The sequence below is a fragment of the Lepeophtheirus salmonis genome, chromosome 10, assembly GCF_016086655.4.
Source record: "Lepeophtheirus salmonis chromosome 10, UVic_Lsal_1.4, whole genome shotgun sequence".
Classification (NCBI taxonomy): domain Eukaryota; kingdom Metazoa; phylum Arthropoda; class Copepoda; order Siphonostomatoida; family Caligidae; genus Lepeophtheirus; species Lepeophtheirus salmonis.
Window position 1 is genome coordinate 14,269,789 of NC_052140.2, and position 22,714 is coordinate 14,292,502.

Sequence of the window (22,714 nt, forward strand, 5' to 3'; positions counted from 1 at the left end):
CGATAGATGGCCTAACCTATCTTTATGAAATACATCTACAGCAGATTTAAAAAAAAAGAAACGACGAATAAGGGAGTGTGAAAATAAAAACCGGTTAACTCGGATAAATGTCTGATAATGTAGTTCCTATGTAAGGGAACTTACCCGAGTAAAGAGGATCACGAGCCAGTTCTAATAAATAATTATTTATAAACATAAAGTCTAAAACGGTAGTTCCACCCTCAACTGCCAGTCAACGGAATCCTCGAATCCTGACATCTTTATTATTGAGCCCATAGTCTGGCTAAAGTATAATACACAAATAACTTTAGTACATACTGCATCCGCGTTTGGTATGCCCGAGTCCACAAAGCCATTGCCACCAACCAAACTTCGTTTTTACCTATGTTGTAAGTACATCCCTATTTTCTCCTCCACGATTTCACTTACATAATGAAAATCCAGTGAAGAATGGGCATGTTAAAAAAAAAGAAACCGAAAATCAACATGATAAGCCTAACCATTTGAAGAACGTTTTGGAAGAGAGACAGAATAATGCTCATGAGGTTTCTTTAGATCGGCTAGAATCAGCTGTTACAAGAGTGGAAGGAAAACAGGATATAAACAATTACATTTGCTAGTATTTCTTTTATGTCAATACCCAATTATACTCTGAGTCCAACAAGGACTTACAATTATCACTCTGCAACAAATCCTCAGTCTTATAAGAGCACACCCAAAGTTCCATCAAGTTTTAAATATAGTTGAGTCTTTTTAGGAAAGGATGTTGACTACTCAAGCAATAAATAATGATGAAAACTGCTAAGGAAAAGAAAATCCATTCTCCAGACTACCAATTCTAAAAAAACAGACCAGCTAAAAAATGCACCGGATTTGCATCATTATGGATCGCTCTATCACTTTCATTAAAAAGATGGAAGGACTCCGTGCAGCTGTCAGAAAGAGCAGAACTTCTCTGTTTTATTCCTTAATTTTTGATTTATTAGTTAAGAATTGAGAATGTTTATATATTCAAAGTAACTGACTGAGTGTTTTCGCTGATGTTGAGTAAAAAAGAGTGAAACTGCTCAAATAAAGGATTTCAAAGCTTATGTATAGAATATTATACGTATGACGCTTTAAGGATAAAATTATGTGACTATAGTAGTTTCACAAATTTACAAAGTGATGCTTAACGGGTTGGAAAAATAGGCTTTACATTTTGTTGTGTATGGTTGTGTATTACTAAAAGTAATACGAGACATGAAAGCTTATACTTTCATTTTTTTTTTATGACTGAAATGGAATTATTGAATTAAGGTATTTTTCAGAAAATCTATACAATTTCCGAAATTTTCTTTTTCTAAAAGCATGTGAATTATTTCATATATGGATACATAAGTGTATCATGTGATATCCTCGAATATTTGTTTCCTTGTTTTCTCGTAACCTTGAGACCTCACTAGAGAGTTTTTTCGGCAAATCGTATGTATATTCTATTATTTTAAAATCACAATCATTTTAGTATACAAGACATATGTATGCATTTTTCAAAAATCTTTAAATTGTCAATGAAGACAGTTTTTTTTTGGCGGATTTACTTTAAAATTAGCTTGAAACCGGCTTGGAAGGAGGAACATGTAATTTTTTGGCATATTAATCATTGTCTCCTTGATGGTGTCCTTCAGATACTCCTTCATGGCAGGATATGTTCTATTTGTTTTAGATTCAACGTAGCCCAAGACAATATAATCCATTGGATTAAGATCTGAAGGGGAGGGGGCTATTTTTCCAAATGAACTCATAACAGTACTCACTCACCCACTTCATCGATCTGTTTTAGGCATTAAAATGTGCTGAGTCTTGTTTCCAGATTCAAGGTCGATCTCCAATCACAATTAAGGCCTCTTCATTTGAAATCTCCATGTTGCTGTGGACAAAAGCATTGTCACAGCAAAACGCCGTTCCTTCTTTGTAAATTCAATCTTCTTTATATCTGAAGCAGCTTTAGCCTTGATGCCCATAACATGACTAAATTTTGTTGATACATCAACGCATCTGCTTGCAAAAAAAAAAAAAAAAAAAAGACACCAGCAAAGATCTGTATTATAACAAAATTACCAGCTCACACAAGCGCCGATTTGATCTTAACGCTCTATACAGTGTACATAAGCAAATCGTACCGTTTTTGATTTTTGACATATCAGCCCACTTCTTCTCAGCAGAGGTCTTTCTGGGAATCAACCTTGTAGTGTGGGACATTGAAGTCTTGCTCTCAATGTATCTCCACATTCCGTTGTCCAGTGACGAGCAGTCCGAAGACCACAAGTTTAGAGGTCAGAAAACGGTGAATTTTTTTTCTTGTAGCAAGCTCCATTTGGCAGCTTTTAGGGACATTAATAGGCCCCTAGTTTCTTGAATACATTTATATAGTCCCATCACAGACGTTAAGGTCCTTTTTCAATGATTTTTACTGGTAGTTGGCAAGGCTTCAACTTCAAAGGCCAAACCGATCAAGAAATCTTCAATTTCAATATTCTTACGTCCTCCAATTCTGTCTTTCTAGAGAAGTCCTCTCCGCTGTCAATGAGCCTCCAGACCTTATGGACAAGGTCAATATAGTAATTCACTATGTCTGCGGCTTCATTTACTGATTTATGTGCGCAGAGAAGATCTGCAATCTGTTGCATTTGTGTCTCTATTGTCGTTGTTTGTTGACGTATCGCAGCCAATAATACAGAGTATAAAGGCTGATAAATTTTTCAACCAATTCCTTTTTTTTTAACGCAACATTTATTGAAAGTAATCATGGGTTGATGGAGCTCTATTTGCTACAGTAGGATTTGTAACGCACACGGTAGATAAATATTTTTTTTTACCGAATGGCGATTTGAAAATTGTACAAAATTACCTGTAAATGGCTTTTAAATAAGCTAAATTTATTTGAGCTTATGCTTATCTCGGCAATCTCACTGACATACAAAAAAATCCTATTTTGTTGTCAGAACCCGATTCCTTCGTCTTAAAGTGAGTTTCAACATATATCGGACGTGCATATATTACTACACAAATAGATAGCTTCTTTTTAAAAACTCTCTACTTAAGTTGGGCACGTTTAACCCTCTGTTAGTGAACTAAGATATTGTACAAATACTTAAACTGTATTCAAAACTTTATTTATCTTGATAATGCCATATTTAGGACTTATTGCATATTTATCTATTTAAATTGAGCTTTAGAGTATTACATTAACTGAACATGCTTTAAAGTCGTTCCTTTTTTTCCATTGAATTTCTGAAATTTTTTTTTTTTTTTTTTTCAATGAGAGGACTCAGACGTACAACGGTAGCAACGAAGTAATAATATTGTAGCTATTATTTTATACAATACATGCAACTCATGAATAACTGATTAGATTCCCAAAGTTGCTCTGTGTCAATCGATTGATTTATCCGCTAATGTGGTAGAACACTGAAGGAAAATAAGCATTTCCTAACCTATTAAAAGTAGTCATTAGATATTTATCAATACCCACAACTTCAGTTCCTAATGAGAGGATCTTCTCATCTGCTCTGGAAATAATTTCGAAGAGGAGAAATACTTGTTGCTCATTTCCCATCGTGGTAGCCTCGATTAATATAGTATTAAAGTGTAGATAATTTAATAACTATCAGAACTTATTAATCAACTTTTTGAAATAATTTCCTTTGTATGTGAATAAACGTGAACCAGGGGCATTAAATGAAATATACATACTCATATATGTATATTGTATATCCCATTAATAATTAGCAACATAACTTCTCTTATTAACGCTAATTCTTGATAGCAAACTCGAAACCAATTTTAGAAACTCAAAGTAAAATATGAGTATCATCGCATTATTCAAACTCACTTCACTTCAATAATCATATAACCTCAAACTTGACCAAACTCGACAATTTTAACTCGATTTCAACTCTAGTTACAACTAAAGACGCCGATATTAGTCATCAAAAAGGTTAAGACTTGGTGGAAGGGAAATGTCTTATATGAAACAAAACCGTATTTATTTATGGAAGAAAGTTCAAACCGAATTAGTTCGATCTTAAAAATATTATCACGATTTCAAACACAGATTGGATCTAAGAGTTCCTTACCGAGTCCCAATATTCATATCTACTTTTTACAGTGTTTTCATTTTTTTTTTAAACTATTCATCCAATTCAGATTGTCAGCTATTTCATGAACTAGATGTTAGGCTAGAAAAACATAAAAAACTTAATCAATATAAGTTTGTACAAATTAAAATATAAGATGATAAATCAAGAAGAATATCTTCCAAGAGATTAAAAATATAATGATAATGGAATATGACGTCATGTTTCCGGGACTTTTAAAAGTAAAAAACTCCATAATGATAATAATCAACTCAAAGTGTCTTGTTATTACGAATTTACCAACATTAACATAAATATTTAAGAAATACCTATACAACTATATATCCTATTTATAAATGTTCCATAGGACACGTACTAATATTTAGTGATGTCCAAATCATGCATAAAAATGGAGCTAAATATTTAAATAAAAATGCAAAAAAAAAAAAAAAAATACAAATAAATTAGAAGAAAATCCATAAATCCTTTAAAAAAAGCTTTATCTTGGATTTAAATATTTCCATAAAATTATGACTTTTTATTCACACAAACTCTTATTCCACGGAATAATCATCTGATCCCTCAGGAGGTCCTCTGTTAGGCTCTTTCACAGTCCACAAAGGACATGGTGGTGCAGTTGAAGCTCACTATGATGATGGGATTATCCATAACTCTGAACACATTCTCACCAGAGTGCAAAAACCAATATTACGTATATTCTCAAATGCAGGGTTTTTCTTGAGAATCTAATCCAGCTTGTGGGGAAACTTGGGGATGATCATGCTCTTGTGGCTCTTCTTAATCATGGGCAAGATGCAAACAATCCTGGAGCTGAGTCATGATCTACTTTAGGACCTTGAAGTTTCACTTTATTCAAGAGAGGTCTTCGGCAAGAGAGGCAAATCGATTGTAAAAACGTCAATCGGCGGCAACATGGATAGAATAAACGGGAGTGTGGAACCTAAGAGACATAGCTCTCTTGTTTTGGAGGGAAAAACTTAGAGAGTGTGTAATCAGGCCTGTTACTATGGAACAATTGCGCTAAAACAAAATTTCCACGAAAAATTCAATTTCAAGGTCGAAAATAAATAAAAATGTAAATAAAGGCCAAAAATGAAAATAAATTTGATTTACATCATTTGGACATCACTCACTATAAGCATCAGTTGACAAATTGAACACTTTTTTACCCTTATACGGGGTGCAGCAAAAAAATGTCATTTTACCAAAAGGGAATAAAATAAATTTTTGCTTCATAATGATAGTACACAATTTCAATTTTGTTTTACAGAGTTTCAACCTCTATATTTCAACATGATTATAATCTATTCAATACAAACTTCAATCATATTAAATATACAACTTCACAAACAGGGAGTCATGGGATTTTTGTTCTTCTTAGTTTATATAAAATATGCTGAATTTTAGTTAAACAGCGTTTTACACTCAAATATAAATTGCTTTTATGTCTGTATATTGTTCCTGCTAAAAAAGCAAGGCCTTTTTTCCATTTCAACCAATATAAGGAAAACTGGAACCTTACATTTCGGAAGATACTCAAAACATCTATTGGTTTTCATTAGTAACAATTTTTATTAATTGCGGATAATAAGTTTATGAAGTAATTAGTTATTGGCGATTCTGCAAAGATTTTAAAGATGTTGACTTCTCCGAAAAAAAATCTGGTTTTAATTATCTGATTGGAACAAAAAGGACCAACATAAAATTCTTACTTGACATCAGATTGCCTGGCTTTTATTTTAGGTATCTAGCATCATGATTAGTAGATTTATTTCCGTTCAAAGAATTTTGCAAATTTGATATTAGGAAAATGAATTGAAAAACATGGTTTTTGTATATTAAAAACTGAATAAATTAACAGATTTTCATAAATCGTACAAACTAAAACCCAAAACTTAAACTCCAATTATTTTAATGTTAATGTTGGAAATTTCTGTTGAACCATTTTTTTGGCAATATGTATTTCCGAGAGAAACTCACGTTCCTCACTACTCCAACACATGACAAGACTGACAATATTTACAAACAAAACAACTTCATGTTTTGGCCTCTAGAATAAATCCATGCCATTCCATTACTAGTTCTACAGTCTAATTCATTATAAAAAGGAAGTTATACCTTTTAATTCATCATCTGAAATAGTAATTGGAGAAAAGAATATCAAGTTTTGTAAACTATAGTAGATGATATATTGTTTCTGAACAAATAAGTTTCTATCCACTTACATAATAAGAATATATAGAAACTTTAATACCTTGATAATTAATTGTAGAAGGCATAATTAACTTAGAAACTAATAAAGTAAAGAAAAAAAAATAGGTTGGAGGAAGTATATGATAAATTAAGTATTTACATAGAAGTTAGAGCAAATGGTTCTAAGATGTTTGTCCCTGGGAACTTTTACCTTCCCGAAGATTCACCCTGGGAACCTTCGCCCTCATACCGAGTGGAAAATTAAAACTTACACACTTGGAAAGAAAAAAGAAAATAGCCTGTCATTCTTTAATTATACTTTTAACAAAAATCTTTATTTTTCTGATACATAGCCAATGTCAAATTGATTTACTCTATTTGGCCTTACATATGGCGACAAGCCTCTTGCAATACGAGTTGCATATATAATAAATACAGTTTGGGTTCACGGGAGCCCACTTTTCGACGACAGGGACCTTTACAGCTTCAACGTTCACGTAACAGATGCTACAGGCCCTCTTCTTAATGTGGAAAGAAAAGTCGCGGGAATTGAAAATCGGACTGTATAGTGGCCACATCGGGAACCAGATCAGCCACAATGCCTAGCGCCATTGAGGATGCTGGTTGATTGGTGGCGGTCACCATTCGAAGGTCCTCATTAAATTCCCTGAAGCCGACATAACGTTCATTACAGGGATTCTAAAGAGGATCAACATCAAAAGTATTTTCTTCTGAGAAGAGGATGTCTCTGCCTGGCACCGCACTCTTCATGTTGGTTAGAGGCCCCTGGCAACGTTCAAGATGGGTCATCTTAATGACTTTGGTATGCTTTCCAACACAACAACTATCTACGTACGTACTTTAATTTATGAATGAGGATCTATGGGTGACAGAGAACGAAGAAAGTGTGGAGGAGGGGGAGGGGGTTAAGGGAATCTCCATCGAACGTAAAAAAGGCAGGAAAAAAGTTAATGTATCTCAATAATATACTTATATCCAAGATGAGTATCTATTTTAAATGTTTTATAACTTCAAATATTAATTAAATTGTAATAAAAAATAAACTTCGCCAAGAAGTTTACAGATGCTAAGACGGTTTTTGGGAAGGGTCCCAACCAGAAAGGAGTACGATAGATCTGGAACCAGGAATTGCATCATTTTTTCCATTAATATTTATCTCCTTGGCAAATAAAAAAGTTCTTTCATGACGGTCGGACTCGATGATTTCCAGTATTTTATCCATATTTTCGACAATTGGCCTTCTAGAGCGTCGTTCATATTTGACATCAAAATTACTGGAACGGAATCAGCGAAACCAAAATCGTGCATGATTGTGGTTGTTACAGTATCAGGACCATAAACATTATTCACATTTTCAGCCGCCAGGGTTACGTTTTCGTCTTATTTGAAAAAAAATGTAAAATATACCGTATTTTCGTTTTACTGATGTCCATCTTTGACAATCGCTCAAACAAATCTGAGTCAGATATCACAAAAACTGTCAAAAGCTTTTTCCAGTACAAAATCTTATCTTTCTAACACCACTTAGTGCAAACTGACATAATTTATACAAGAGGAGATACACATTATTAAAACCATCAATTAGAAAAACATTTTATTTCCATTTATAAACATTTTATCTAGAATAAAAAAATATTTTTGGTGAAAATGCAATTAAGAGTTTAACTTTTAATTATTATATTTCTCACCCATTAAAGTTACATTTAATACTTAAACTAAAAAAATATACTTTATTTAATTTGATGCAGTATAATAATATTGCGACAAAATAAAGATATATATTTTGTGTACAAGTAAAGATTTTTTAATATCTGCATCGTATCGGAGAAAACTACAAGAAATTTCGATATTTTGGAGAAAAATATGATTGTTCAATTTTTGTAGTCAGAAACTTTTGATACACAGAGTATTAATCACTTAGATAAATGAACAAATACATCTAGTTTGACTTGTGTAGAGGGATTAAAATAATATGATCTGCCGGTATGTGAAAAAGAAAAAAATTGGAGAAGAATAGAATAGCTGTCATGACATTTGAGTAAATTAGCTGTAAACAGCTATGACATGAAGGAAATAAACACAAATTTCACTATGTATCTAGCAATGATATAGGCAGAAATTAATCGGATGGCGATCATCAGTTCTAGAAACAAGAACTTGCACTTATAACTTAACAAAAATTACCAGTATTCCTCTTCTTATTTTATGCCACGTGTTGACTTTATACTTATTTTTCGCACTTCAAGAATAAAATAATAATGATAACAGCTTGGAAAAATAAAAAACTCTTCAAGTTGCAAGTGCAAAAAGGCGCTCTTCAATTATCATATAATTTTCATAAATGCTTATGTACTTCGTAAAAAGAGTTCTACACAAAGTTTGTCTCTCTGGTCATTACATTTAAGTAAAAAATATCCGTTACATGAAATACAATTAATCCATAACATGAAAAAAAGGTATCACTATGAAATTTGTAGAGAAAGATACGTGGCATGCTCACTCTGATCATGTTCTATCAAGCTTTAAGCAAGAAGATAGAAAATTCAGGATTTGGGATATATCGGTGTACGCCCATACTGCTCATATAAACTCAATTTGGATGCTACTTAAATTACTCATATCCAGGATTGGAACAACGTCACTGATCCTTTTATCACGGCATGTATCCCTCAAAGTCAATTGATTAGTTATGTCTTTACACTTATGTGACTTTCTAAAATACCATGTCACACATAAAGTTTTGAAAGTGCAGTAAAAGTAGTAACCAACAATTTAGCTCAAGTTCATTGACAGTCTATATCAGAGCAAAATTAAATTGTGTTCTTTTTTCCATATTAATGATACAAAAAAAAACAATTAGAAATAATTATTCAATCATAGCTTCTAATAATAAATGAAAATTGTAAAACTTTTAGAATATAATGATATAAATATACTAAAATAATAATAAATCAATTTCAGAAATTAAGGGAATGCTAAATAAAAGGTCGTATTTTTCAGAGTTTAATAGACAGATTTCATAGTCCAAAATTATAAATTGGTAAAATAGGGTGTCCTATATGGCATAAATGAAGAATGAAAGCATATTTGAAAATAATATATTAGACACTTGCTATCAAAAAATGAGATTTTAGTAGTCAAAATTAAAAGAAACATCGAAATAAATAAGACTGGTTACCTATAGATAATATATATCTTTATTAGGAGCATGCTTGGAACTAAAATATTCATACCATGACGCAAATTGGAGATATACGTTTTGTCTATCATACCAAATAACATAAAAATCCGGTTAATTAATTTAAATCCATTATTTTAAAAGAAACAATATCAAGTTTTTATTTTTTTTCTACATTTTATGGAATTTCATATCAAAACGTACACTTAATTTAAATTTGAATTAATTATAAAACTATTAGTGGATTGTGTTCAAACGCGGTGAAATATAGGTTTTGTAACTCAAGATTCCTTATGTATAGTTTCGACTCAATTAAAAATATAATGAACGAGAAAAAGTAGAATGTAGCAACAAAGGAGTGAAATTTTGATGCTTGTCTCATGCAGCACGTCCCCCATGGCCCATATCCAACGAGTTCAGGTGCAGTCGTGCCACTGTTTATTATACCAGGGACTTATTCAGCACCAGCATAGTCTTGGGCGTAGTGGCCATCATAGATGATGACTGTTCTCCTATTTTTGAGGTGAAGATAAAGGGGCTGAATATATATACTTACATCGAACTTTTGGTTATGAAAGTGCTACCTTGGGCCAGAGAAAAGTTCGGGAGCAGCTTTATTTTTACTCAAGCACAGCTCTATGACATCGCTCTGGTAAAACCCAAGCCATTCTGAGACAACTTTCCTGCCATTTTTTTTTTGGGACCTCGACATGTGCCTCCCCCTCCATTCCACATGCGAACCCTTTGAGCTACTCTATCTAGGCGTGTATGGGAGAGAGATTATTAGATATACGGCTCATATATTGAATAAAAGTTGTGCCGACCACTATTTTCAGATGGTTTTACAAAATAAGTTTCCTCACAAAATCTCTTGTTTATTTTTACTCTTGAAAATATTAAAATGTGTACTACTAGATAAGATCAACCCTGTATAATATATATAAAAGTACTCAGTGGTCGCTAAGGACCATATCCAATTTTGTTGATATTTTGCATACATACATGTAAATGCTTCTATTACTAAATGTCACACATTTAAGATAATATAGGTAAGAAAATCTGAGAACAAATGACGCTTGAGGTACACTAATGAATATTGGATACCCTGAGTGAACATTTATATACACTGCACCGAGTATGTGAGAAAATCCATTAAAACAGAAATTAAAATCATTGGGTGTAAAAACAATATCAAGGTTAAGCGCTGATATAGGAATAATTCCTAAGAAATACAAGTAAAAAAATTTATGTATATATATTTGCAAAAAAGAATTTAAAATAGGCATAAAATGAAATAAATCTGATACTTTGCTAGACCTCAATTAATTTCTACTTCATGAAATATTATATTTAAAAGTAGTGCTGTTTATCTTTTAATTACTTTTTTTGAATTAAATTACATCAGTTTAACAAGATTATATTATCTTAAAGGAAATATGCATTAAAAATAGTTTTTAATTGCAATTACCGAAGGATCGTTACCCCTCTTCCACCGTTGGGTCTTTTTTTTTTTTTTTTGGGGGGGACGTTTTCAAACTGTCCAATTGTTGTATTAAAAGGTCCGAATTAAGAGTTTGACCATAAAATATACGAAAAAAAACTAAACAATTATTCTTAATAATACTTTCATTTCATTTTGACCTGTTAAAATTTGAAAAGATTTAATAAAATGTTTTCACTGACGTCATAAATTGTAGCAAAATTGAAAAAAAACACCATTTTGGGGGCTCAAAGCTGTTCTTTTTACATTATAAAATGAAAAAAATTCCATGAAACTTTGATAAAACTCCGTGAAATGGCTTTAATAAAAAAAAGATATTACATCTTCATAGAATACTCCTTGATGCCAATGATAAATACTGATATTTAAATATAATAAAAAGTAATATGTTCTGAAAATCCATAAGAATGCTCAGAATTGTAGAATTATTATTTTTTTTTTTTCAATTAGTGAGATATAGTAACATATTTTTAATAGGTTTTAGCGTCATATACATATTTAATAAAACAAGGCAAGGTTCGATAAAAAAAGTTAGACATACGCTTCTACTGTTAAAATGGGTCAAAAATAGTCGAAAATGCCATTTTTGACAAGTGCAAACCGGTGCAACGTATGAATTATGAACTTCTGTCGATATGTAGTCATATTTTTTTGGGAATTTGATACATTTTTGCAAAAGGATGACGTCATAACTACTTTGTTATTAGTGATGGGTCATGAGTAAAACTCGTCACGTAGTTCTTGTAGTTCATAGAAGTACCAAAAAGTATTCAAGAAAAAACTTCCTCGTCCGTCTAAAAGACGATTTTTACTCGTGACTCATCAATTACTCATGGCTCGTCTGCTACTCGTGACTGGTATAATATATTTAATAAAATTATGTGAGAATAGAAAACTTTGGCCAAGACGAAGTTCTCTGATGAAATAAAAAAAATAAAAAAACAGCTATTACGAAACAATGATGATGTATGGCAAAGACAATATTATGAGGTAGACGAAACTCTGACAAAGACGAAAGGATGACAAAGAACTTTGGCTGACGAAAACGAGACAAATCGAGACGAAACTAGAAATAACTGACGAATTTAACACTGGTAAGGGAAATTGACAGGAATGACTCCGTTGTTGATCCTCAATAAACTCTGAGTCCAACGGGGGCTTACACTTATAACTCAATAACGAATCTTCAGTATTCCTCACCCTCATTCATAACCAAGCCAACTTGATTAAATGTTTGCTCCTCAATAATTAAAGCATAACAGCTTTTGAAGATAAATAAAAACATTTTTCAGGTTGCCAACAGCAACAAAAACTTGGAAACAAATAAATGCTTAAGATAAACATCTCAAATTATGTACAATTGAAAATATATCAACAAGAGTAATTTACATTAAAAACTCAAATATTACCTTTTAATTCATCTCATTTGTTATTGCACTTTGTACAATTTGCTTTTACAAGTTACAAATTGTGGACAACATAATATATATTATCTTCAGAGGTGTATAAAATATGTCCTGAAAAGCATGAGCGGCTATTTCTAATTGGCAATCTGAACAGGCTTTTTTTATTTTCCAAAGCTGTTGTCATGTCATTATTATTTAATTATCTAAGACGGAGCAATTAATCATTGAGTAATAACTAGTGCTTGTGGTCATGAAAGACGGCGAGTCACAATGACGGTTTGCTCCTTGGGAGTTACGAGTTTAAGTCCTTGTTAGACTCGGAGAAGGATGGAGTATGGATATCAGAGTATTTACAGCTTATTTGTATTTGCTTTATACGGAGTGGGGTTTGTGTTTATTTCCTTCCTCTCACAGCTGATTGCAGCTGATTTAATACAATGGTATAACAGCTAGCTACGTGTCTATCCTCCTTGTTTTTCAGGATGGCCACATTATTTTTATTTTTTTTTTATTTCTACAGTAGGACATATTTTATACATCACTAACTATGTTGGTAAAGGTATTTTGAAAGAAAGGTATATAAAGATTTTTTTATTAACTAAATAAAGGTATACTCTCATGATAGCACATTGATTTTTTTTTTTTCCTTTTTCTCTTTACTTCGTCATCCATCATCATAGAATATTCAAGATGAAAATCAAACACTAAGTCGCATAATCAAACGTCAAACAAAAGAGTTATCAAAAATCTATGGTGCTGAGAGTGAGCTCCCTAATCTACTCCGATCTCAACAAGAAGAAAGAAGAACACTTAAGATTCAAATAAAAAAGGTAGTATCAATATACTCCATTTATATATAGCGGCGTAGGACCCAAGGGGTCAAACTCCCCCTCATATTAAAACATTTATCCGACACAAATTGAATTTGGAGTGAGACTAAGAAATAAAAAAACTCTAGTAGGAATCAAGATTAATAGTAATACAAGGTTATACCATTACGCTTTTCCCACTGATGTTTGACTTCTAACACGCTTTTTAATAGTGACGTACTAGAGTAGAGCTGATACCAAGAGTAGATATATATGGCCTTCCCTGACTGTTACAGTACCGTTGTTCTACTCTATGACATCAAAATCTGTCTGTTTAGTCAAGTAGTTGGTACAGTCCATCAAATTGAAAATTCTAGCAAGCCCGATTACATGATGGTATAACCGTGTTTTCTATTAAACTTGGTAGGAGTCAACTTACCACTGTAGGAGAAGAGACCGTTGGTACATTATTGCGAAGAGGGTATAAATCAGGAGTTACTGGTAGACCGAAAAGACTGGTTCAAATGCCGGACTACTACAAATATCCACCCAGATATTAGTTTCTTAATCATTTATGGTTCTTCTTTCAAGAGCTTTCATGCTAGATTTCAATACATGGAAAACTATGAAAATAGTTAGCTTTGGTTCATATATTTTAATCGGTTCTAGGATGTTTCACCCCAGTAATTTTGCCCAGGGAACTTTTTCTCTCATATATATATTATGGCAAAAGTATATCTTCTCATTTATATTTTAGCAAGCTTTAACTTCAAGAGCTTAAAACTATCGATACATACTTAAGCAATTCTTGAAAATAAGAATGAGAGATTTACATTTTTGTAATGAGGTTGGTTGTGGGGACACGCCAAGAAATATACTGCAATTTAGATTAAAGTAACGTGAAAAAACGAAGTATACTTGCAACAGAACAATCAAATATTGCCGAGTCGCATATTATCACCTTTTTACAATAAGTGTCGTTATAGAACTACGTTCCGTAGGAATGGGAGGTACTTGATCATTTTTGTGTCGCCAATATCGTATATTCCTCAACAAGCTTCGAGGTACTCGGGAGTAAAGATAAAGTGGTATCACCTAAATTCTTTGTCACTTCAAAGATAAGTGATCTTGAAGAAATCCCTGAATCTGAAGTGTGAAGTTTTAGCATTGATTTGGCCGTGCAAACTTTAGGCTTTGATGGGTAATTATGTTCACCAAGCCTCTTTACTATAATGGGAGTTGAAAAAAATGAATTATAGTAGACTTCAAGTGAAGGAAGCCCCATTTTAAGCGCAAAAAAATATACATGTGAGGCCCAAACTTATCAGGGTGATTCTTCCGGTCACAATTTTTATCGAATAAGAACAAAATAAACATTTGTTATAATAATTTTTTTACGTAAAAACTATTTACATATATAATGAATACTGAATTCAACAAAAACATGATAATAGTGAGATTGTAATTTTAATTAAACATTAAATATAATTTAAGCTCCATTTGATGAAATACAATATATTAAATTATAATCGAATGTTCAAAATGAAAAACTCTTTGTTAATTCAAATTATACAGCACATTTGAAAATGAGAGCTATCTCTAAATGAATGCATCATTTCAACAAAGACTTTTATAAATCTATTCATCAAAATTTTCAACTTTTTTTGTGTGGTTTGACAAATGTAAAAAAAACACATCAATTGCAATTAAATCTCATTTTAATATTCATAAAGAAAGATAGTGAAAAAAAAATACTTTTGAAGTAGCAAAATTAATATTTTTTGTCTCATATTTTTTACAAAATTTTCATTTAATTATAGCTTAGAATATCAATTTCATTCTTCAAAGAATTATCATAGTATTGGATTTGTTATACCTTTCGAAAGATAAAAAAATATCTACCTGGTGAGTAATTGAAAACTAAACATTCCCTGAAATTTTAATTTCAGAAACTAGGGAAAAAATGAAATACTAAAATTTTTCAGATGTTGGCACATGTGTCGCCATTTCTAATCTTTAATTTAGCCTGCATCAACTTTGATGATGTACTGCTGGAATCTTTGAAAGGTGACAATAATGTAATTTGGGCTCATAGAGTTCTAATACTCATCAAAAGAATCCTTTAGAGCTTCAAGTTTTGTCTGGCAGGGCCTGTCTACGACATGCATACAAGAATTAGCATCTGGCAAATATGAGGGGCACATAGTTTTCGTCAAGAATAGAATGTTGGTCTCCAAAAAGAGACTGTATAATAGAGGACTTTGATTTCCGACTTTTGTCGAATTTTGATTACAGCTACTGCTGAATAGTGGTGATATGGTGTGAAAATGACCTATGCAAAATTGATAGTCATCTTAAGGCGGCTTATGTTGACCAAATTATGAAAGAAGGCAAAAACTCTAATGTAATCAATAGATATAAATAGATACTAAGATGGAATTTTTAGTTACTTTGGATTATATGATTTTGATAGACATTTTTTTAAGTAATAAAAAGTGCTTAAAAGTTTTTTTTCTGAAATTGTCATATGGAACAAAAAAATAGTTAGAAAAATGGATGATGATCTGTGTATAGCGAGCATTCTTTTTTTTCTTTTTGTTACATTTTCAGTAAGGAAAGATCAAAACTTTCTTATGATATTCTCTCTTTTTTCTCCAGAAAAAAAAACTTTTTAAAGGCTAGAATAGTGTCTATCATAATTAATTAATGCAAAATAATTATGAATGTTGTATTTTAATCTTTATTGTCGAAATAAAGAACTTTTGTCTCCTTTCAAACTTTGAAAAAGAAGTGCTACCTAAAGATGCCATCATAGAAAAATTAAGTTTTTCATAGGTAATTTTCATACAATATGAATATTTCTTCGTACAACCCCTAGTCGATATTCGAAAAAAGTTGAAAATCAAACCGATCTACTGTTTAGCCTTTGCTGTGTGTGCCGGTGCACCATCTTGTTGAAGCTTTTTGAGCTATCAATACCGTTATGAATGTCCTTTGTGATGTTATAAATAGTCTGTCTGCTTGCCTAAGTCAAGTTTAGGATCTTTGTTGTTGTGTTCCGTGATCAAATGAGTGAGCAGTTTTGATTCATTTGTCCTTTTGTGAGGCCATTTGTCGATTTATTGTGTTATTTTTTTTTTTAATATTATTTTTTTTGTGCCCGGTAAACTATTTTGCTATAAGACATTTTGATTTAAAACATTATTCCTCAAGGATATTTCCCCTTAATAAATAAAGTATATACGTCTTTATTGTTTATCTTTGGTTGAAATCAAAGAATGCAATATTTATTACTATAAAATGCATTAAATGTTTGTTTTCGGGTGGATTAATGATAAAACTATGCTTTTGCTTCATATTATGATAGCGTGTCAATCAATGAGTCTTTTCTTGTATGAATAATCCATCATGTATAATAATATTTACTAACGGGGACGTGATTATCAATTCTTCGTGAATAATAAATAAACACGCCAACGATTTGAAACGAAGCTGCGTTCCAAATCGTTGCGCCGTTTATATATTTTTGTCTTTCTTATTATCTTAACTTTACTAATGATGTTTATTCAAAAGTGAGATTTCGTTGGTGTATGCATTGAAATTTTGGGGAATTATTTCAACAATTTTCAACAGAAGGCAACCATTTAATGCGTTTAATAGTAATACACATTAGACATTTTGATTAAAAAACTCAAAGAAAATATCCATTTCAACCAAAAACAACAAAAAAGTCATATAAATCTCATTTATTTATATACAAAGGAAAAATATCCTTGAAGTGCAAAATGTCTTTAAGGCAAAATGTCCTTAAGCAAATAGATTTTATACAAAATGTCCTGAGGTAAAATAGTTTAAGGCAAAATTACCTAGTAACTTTTTTAAGGAGGGGGTCATTACAATCAGTTTGTAAGTTGATGGGAGAAGTTATCAATTCTTCTATTCAGTTTTTCTTATTTCTGTCCTTTATAATTGTCCAGATTTCAAATATGTGTCCGGTATATAGAGAAGCCCCCCGCCCACCTAATATGAAAACACTTCCTACGCCCCCCTATTTTATACACTTCTATTATAAAAAGTATAATCAAATATTTACTTACCTTTTCTTGTTTCATGTAAACAGTATCAGGATGTTGCACATAATTTGAAGTATAAGCTGAATGAAAAAGACAATCAATTGATGAATATGAGAGAGGCGAATCGTCGATTAAAAGTTTTGGTTGAAAGTGAGGATTTAGAGGATAGAGACTCTCTACAAAATCAAGTGGAAGACCTTCAAAGTCAGTTGTTACTGAGGGATAATGAGTTAAAAGTAAATCCAAAGCTCGTTTACTTAAAGTTGAATTTATCTTGTTCTTCAAATGACCTTGAGTTGCTTACTCCAAGCTTGTATCAGAAGCAGAGACTTGAATTCGAGACTTGCGACTTAAATTGAACTCAAATTCATATACATATTTTAACAAGCTTGATTTCAAAATCAAGAACTCGATCACATAATTGTTAGAAACCTGTAAGCAAAGGCTGAAGCGATCCTCTGCCAAAAGGGAAGTATTTGTCATTTTTTTTTATGAAAAACACACACATTCATTAGATTTCAGTAGTCAAATGTATACCTATGCCTAAAAAAAAGAAGATTAATATTGGAATTTCATAATCTCATAAGAACTGTGATCTATGAATTTTACAGATTTTTTTTATATAGGTACACTATGGTATGTTTGACTATTTAAACCTGATAAATCCTTTTTTTTATAAAAATAAGACAAATGGTCGACAAATGGCCCTTTATGTCAGCGTAGTAACTTATCAGTTCTTAGCTCCATTTGCAGTGGGCCCGATTGAGTCTTGGCTTACAAGTTCCTAGTATAATATGTCTCAAGGATATTACTTGGACTCGAAAGCCAATACTTGAGAATTGACTTACAATCAAAAATTTAGATTTGAGGCTTGACTAGGAATCAAAAGCTAAGAATTGAAATTTGGGTGGGACTCGAGACTTGTTTTGGAATCGAAAGCTAAGACACAAGACTTGCTTTGGAATCAAAATCTAAGATTTGAGACTTGATTTGGACTTGTAAATGATAACCAAATGCTTTATTGGGCTTTATATCATTTATGAACAAATTTTCTCACGATCATATCATTTTTTTCGAGAAAATCATCCTTATAACACCCTTAACTAAGAATTGTAAATGGCTCGAAAATAGGCATGAAAAATTAAAATATACAGATTTATCATCCGCAAGATAATGTGACAGTCCGAAGCTTTGTTTACAAACCAATATAAGTAAACAAAGCTATTGGCTCTCAAACTTTTTATATTGCGTATAAACTAGTGATGGGACGATTAATCGGAATTGGGAAACAGATGTATTTTCTGGAATCGGAGAATCGGATTTTTTTTCTTAAATCGGGATCGGCATCGGAAAAATAATATATAATTTGTAATTCAGATTTTTATTTATTACTGGTATTTAAACATTTATTACTTTTCTAAGTTATGAAAAAAATAGCCCCCAAAAAAAAAAAAAAAATAATAATAATAATTAATTAAAGAAAATGTAATATTTGAAATTTAATTTAAGTTTTCAATTTTTAATTCAAAAACATAATATTTTATATTTAATTTTGTGTGAATAACTTTGTAATTTTTCTCCAAAAAAATCTAGTGTTTTGAATTTTTTTTTCGCAAAATTTTATATCAGAAATTTAATTTTCTAATTTTTTTTCCAAAAAGTTTCTTTATTTGAGAACAACTGGATTTTTTTTTCCAAAAAATGTATTATTTGAAATTGTTTTCCAAAAAATATTATTTTTTTTGAATACCCATATATTTTGGAATGTTTCTTTAAAAAAATAATTTTGAGAATAGTCAATATGATTTTTTGCTTAAAATTAAATTTTTTGTGAGTAAGTGCAGATTTTAAAAAAATTTAAGTAACGAATTGTACATTTGAAAAATAATTTCAAAAAATCTAATATTTGAAATTTAAGTTTTATATTTTTTTTTTTTTTTTTTTAATCCAAAGAACAAGAATCGGAATTTGGAATTTTTATAAGAATCGCATCGGTATCAGGAATATTTTTGGAATCGTTTCATCACTAGTATAAACTAAGAAGCTATATAGATTGTCACACACCACCATTGCTCAGAATGTATTGCAAAATATTGGTTGACCATTTTTAATGGAAGATATATTTTTTAAATTATCTTCTTTTATAAAAATAATATTTTTTTAGATTTTACACAAACTTCCCTCCTCCAAATCGCAATCGGTGTAACATAGTTTGAGAACCGCTGACTTAGAATATATTTCCGACAGTCATTTCATTTTTTTCACTGAATATAAAGTACTCCTAAAAGTATATTATTTTATGGGAGAAAAATTCAGTTTGATTGAAATTATTTCACAAGATACTGACTCAAGAAAAACCACCTTAACAAGGAGACTATATAATATTATTATGGGGTTCTAGGAAAATTGCTTAAGGTAAAAAAATTACCTGAATTAAAATTTGCCGAAAGAAAATTGACCGAGGCGGAATATTGTCGACAAAAAGCCTCATTGTTAGTTAGCTATAAAATATACACGGTTACATATAACTGAACCTATGAAACTCTTGAAGTGGCTGGAAATTAACGAAGTTTTGTTTTAAAGACTATTCAATTTTTTTAAATGCATTTGCTTATTTTACTTTCATAATTAATTCACAAATTTCAGCTTCAAATTGCATTATGTTATTGCCCTCTTGAATAGCGTTTGATTGAAACTAAAGGAGAATTGTTAATATTCATATTTATCTATAACCTTCGACATAACTAAACTCTTCTTTATTTTCATTCACAAATTCATAAAGGAGACAAGTTTCACTATTATATTTTGGACCAAAAAACTAAATTGAAATACCTGTGTCAAAATTGTTCTTTGGTTTCAAAGCTTACCTATTACATAGTTTATAACTTTTTGCGTTTTAAAAAATTTGTGAAATTATATATTTTTATTTTTCCTCAAAACATATAGATTGTATGAAATAAATGTGGACTTTAAAAAATAATAAGTCCCTTCAGAATGCTTTCGAGGCTATCTAAGAACTTTGAAGAGCCTATTTATGACTGGGAAGCTTAAAGATAAAAGAAATCCTTTGAAAAACGATGCTTTGAAAATAAATAATACACATTTTTATTTGAAATTGTTCAACATTTGGTTTTTCGAACAGATTCCCATGTTAAACCAAACAATTTAAAATTGGAGAAAAGAACTCTCAATGATTGATACATATTACAAAAACTAAGCTATGGATATTAAATTTTTTGAAACGCAGAAAATATTATCCAAATAGGGTTTTGGAACAAAAGAAAATATGTGAAAAGAAGGTATATTTGTCTTTAAAATAACAATACATATCCTTTGTTTTCTTTTTATGAATTTTTTTCGAAATCCATTTTTGTATAAAATTTTATGTGTTCCACCTCAGGCAATTTTTCTCTTCGGGGCAAATTTCCCTGTCTGGCAATTTTCCTTATACCTTATTATAGACATGAATAAGACTTGAATGAAATCTGAGCAATGGAACTTGACTCCACGAAAATAATCAGCAAAGACTTGAAACTCGACTTGGACTTGCAGTATAAGGAATTTTTCTCACCTCAGTCGTTAAATTTCATAATACCGTCACCTAAAAATAAATACTTCAAGAACATTCCTACTTTCAGTCAAACAGATCTGGCCTCATACAAAGAGCTCATTGTTAAAAACTCAAGCGTATCTCACTTTCAAATATTTTTGAAGCGTTTTATTTTTTGTTGATTGTACTCTGATAGATAACGGTCATTGAGTTAATATTACATCAGTCTTCAAGCCTCAGCTATCAAAAAGATACTGTGTCATTTTAATCCGTAATGTAATATCTTATGGTTTATAGCTCATCTTATATTATTTTTAGGAGTTGATGCATAAGCTGACAATCAAAGAAAAACATCACAAACAGCAACTATCAAATGAAAAGTCAAAGCTGAAGACTCTAAAAAAAGAAGTCGAGACTCTACACATCAAAAATGATAATTTGTGTGATACTTTAAAGGTAAAAAATTTTTGAGAAGAGACTTTCCATCTGGATTTTTTTAAAAAGAATAATTGTTGTGTTGGGCTTATTTATTAGGTCCAGTCTAGTCTTAGGACTTTTCCTATATATCACTAGGACTGTTGGTCCTTGGGACCGGTGCTTAACTCACAATCCTTTCAATTTTTTATACAAATATAGATTGTTTATTACGAAAAATAAGATATATGACATATTATATAAAGAATGTTGTACATGTCTTGCAAAAAATATCCCTCTTTTTGTTATAATGCAATATAAAACTAAAATATTATATTTTTACAGAGTTATAAAATGTTTTCTGTAATATAACAGAATAATTAAAAATATTTGAAAAACTCCCTCAATGACATCACGAGGGATACATTTTATATTATTTTAAGTGAGCTGGATTGGATCGCGGACCTAGGTCCTAAATAAGGATTGACACAACACCAGTAAAAATGAATTTATTATAGTCAATTTAATGATTAGATCATTAGAGCTGCAAAAAAGTATGACCTTATTATAGACGAACATGCGACTTTTTGTTATTGCAATCTGAACATTTTTTTTTTTTTCAATGCTGTTATTGTTATTATTTAATTGATGAGGAGAGAAACTCTCAGTATAAAGTTATCACTAGTGTGTATGCTCATGATAGAAGGAGTCTAATACTGACGCTTGGTTGGGGAGTTATAAGTTAAAAACCCTTTTTGAACTCGGAGTATAATTGAGGATTGATATGTGAGTAATTCCTGCCTATATCTCTTCTAGATATAGAGTGGTTTTGTATTTATTTCCATTCTCTCATAGCTGCTGGCAGCTGATCTAATAAAACGTCATGACAGCTAAGCTACTCTTCTCCCAAACATTCTTTAAATTGACATTTTTCATTTTCTATTTTTAGCATACCGCCTGTTCATATTTTCTACAACTCTATGTCAGGGTGATGAATAAGTTCGTGAAGATATGTTTAGGCTACAAATTTATTAATTTGCATAAATTTTTGTGAAAATGATGAGATTCTAATATGTTTATTTAAAGAAAAACTTTTTTTCGAAAGAGCCACTTTTTTCACAGATTATATGGCAAAGGCAGCAAGAATAGTTTCTTCGTGGATGTTGTTCCATTCCTGGATAAGGGAACGCTTCAGAGTGTCTTTGGCTGAGTGGTAATTGGTAAAAGCCCTGGCCTGAAGGGGCCTCAGCATATGTGTCCTTAAGACAGGGAAGGATCTTGTCTGCCATCATGCCCTTGTAGACGTGTTGGTTGATCTCCACACCCTTCTTAATGAAAATGAGGGACATCTTTTTCCTGTCTGATATTAATACCGACCCAGACGATGATATTGGGAAGCTTCTGCCACCTAGTGATGATATAGTGCTCCT

General features: G+C 31.2%; 1 protein-coding gene across 3 annotated transcripts in view; it reads left to right on the forward strand.

The window, feature by feature from the left end:
- LOC121125520 (uncharacterized) overlaps positions 1-22,714 on the forward strand; it is a 48,537-nt gene that overhangs the window by 22,688 nt on the left and 3,135 nt on the right. For 2 of the 3 annotated variants that reach the window (XM_071891400.1, XM_040720721.2), the window contains exons 4-6: positions 13,119-13,268; positions 17,368-17,556; positions 21,189-21,326. In XM_071891400.1, the coding sequence (XP_071747501.1) occupies positions 13,119-13,268; positions 17,368-17,556; positions 21,189-21,326 (477 nt within the window). The remainder of the gene's footprint in view (positions 1-13,118; positions 13,269-17,367; positions 17,557-21,188; positions 21,327-22,714) is intronic. The other variant, XM_071891401.1, reaches the window with a different exon arrangement.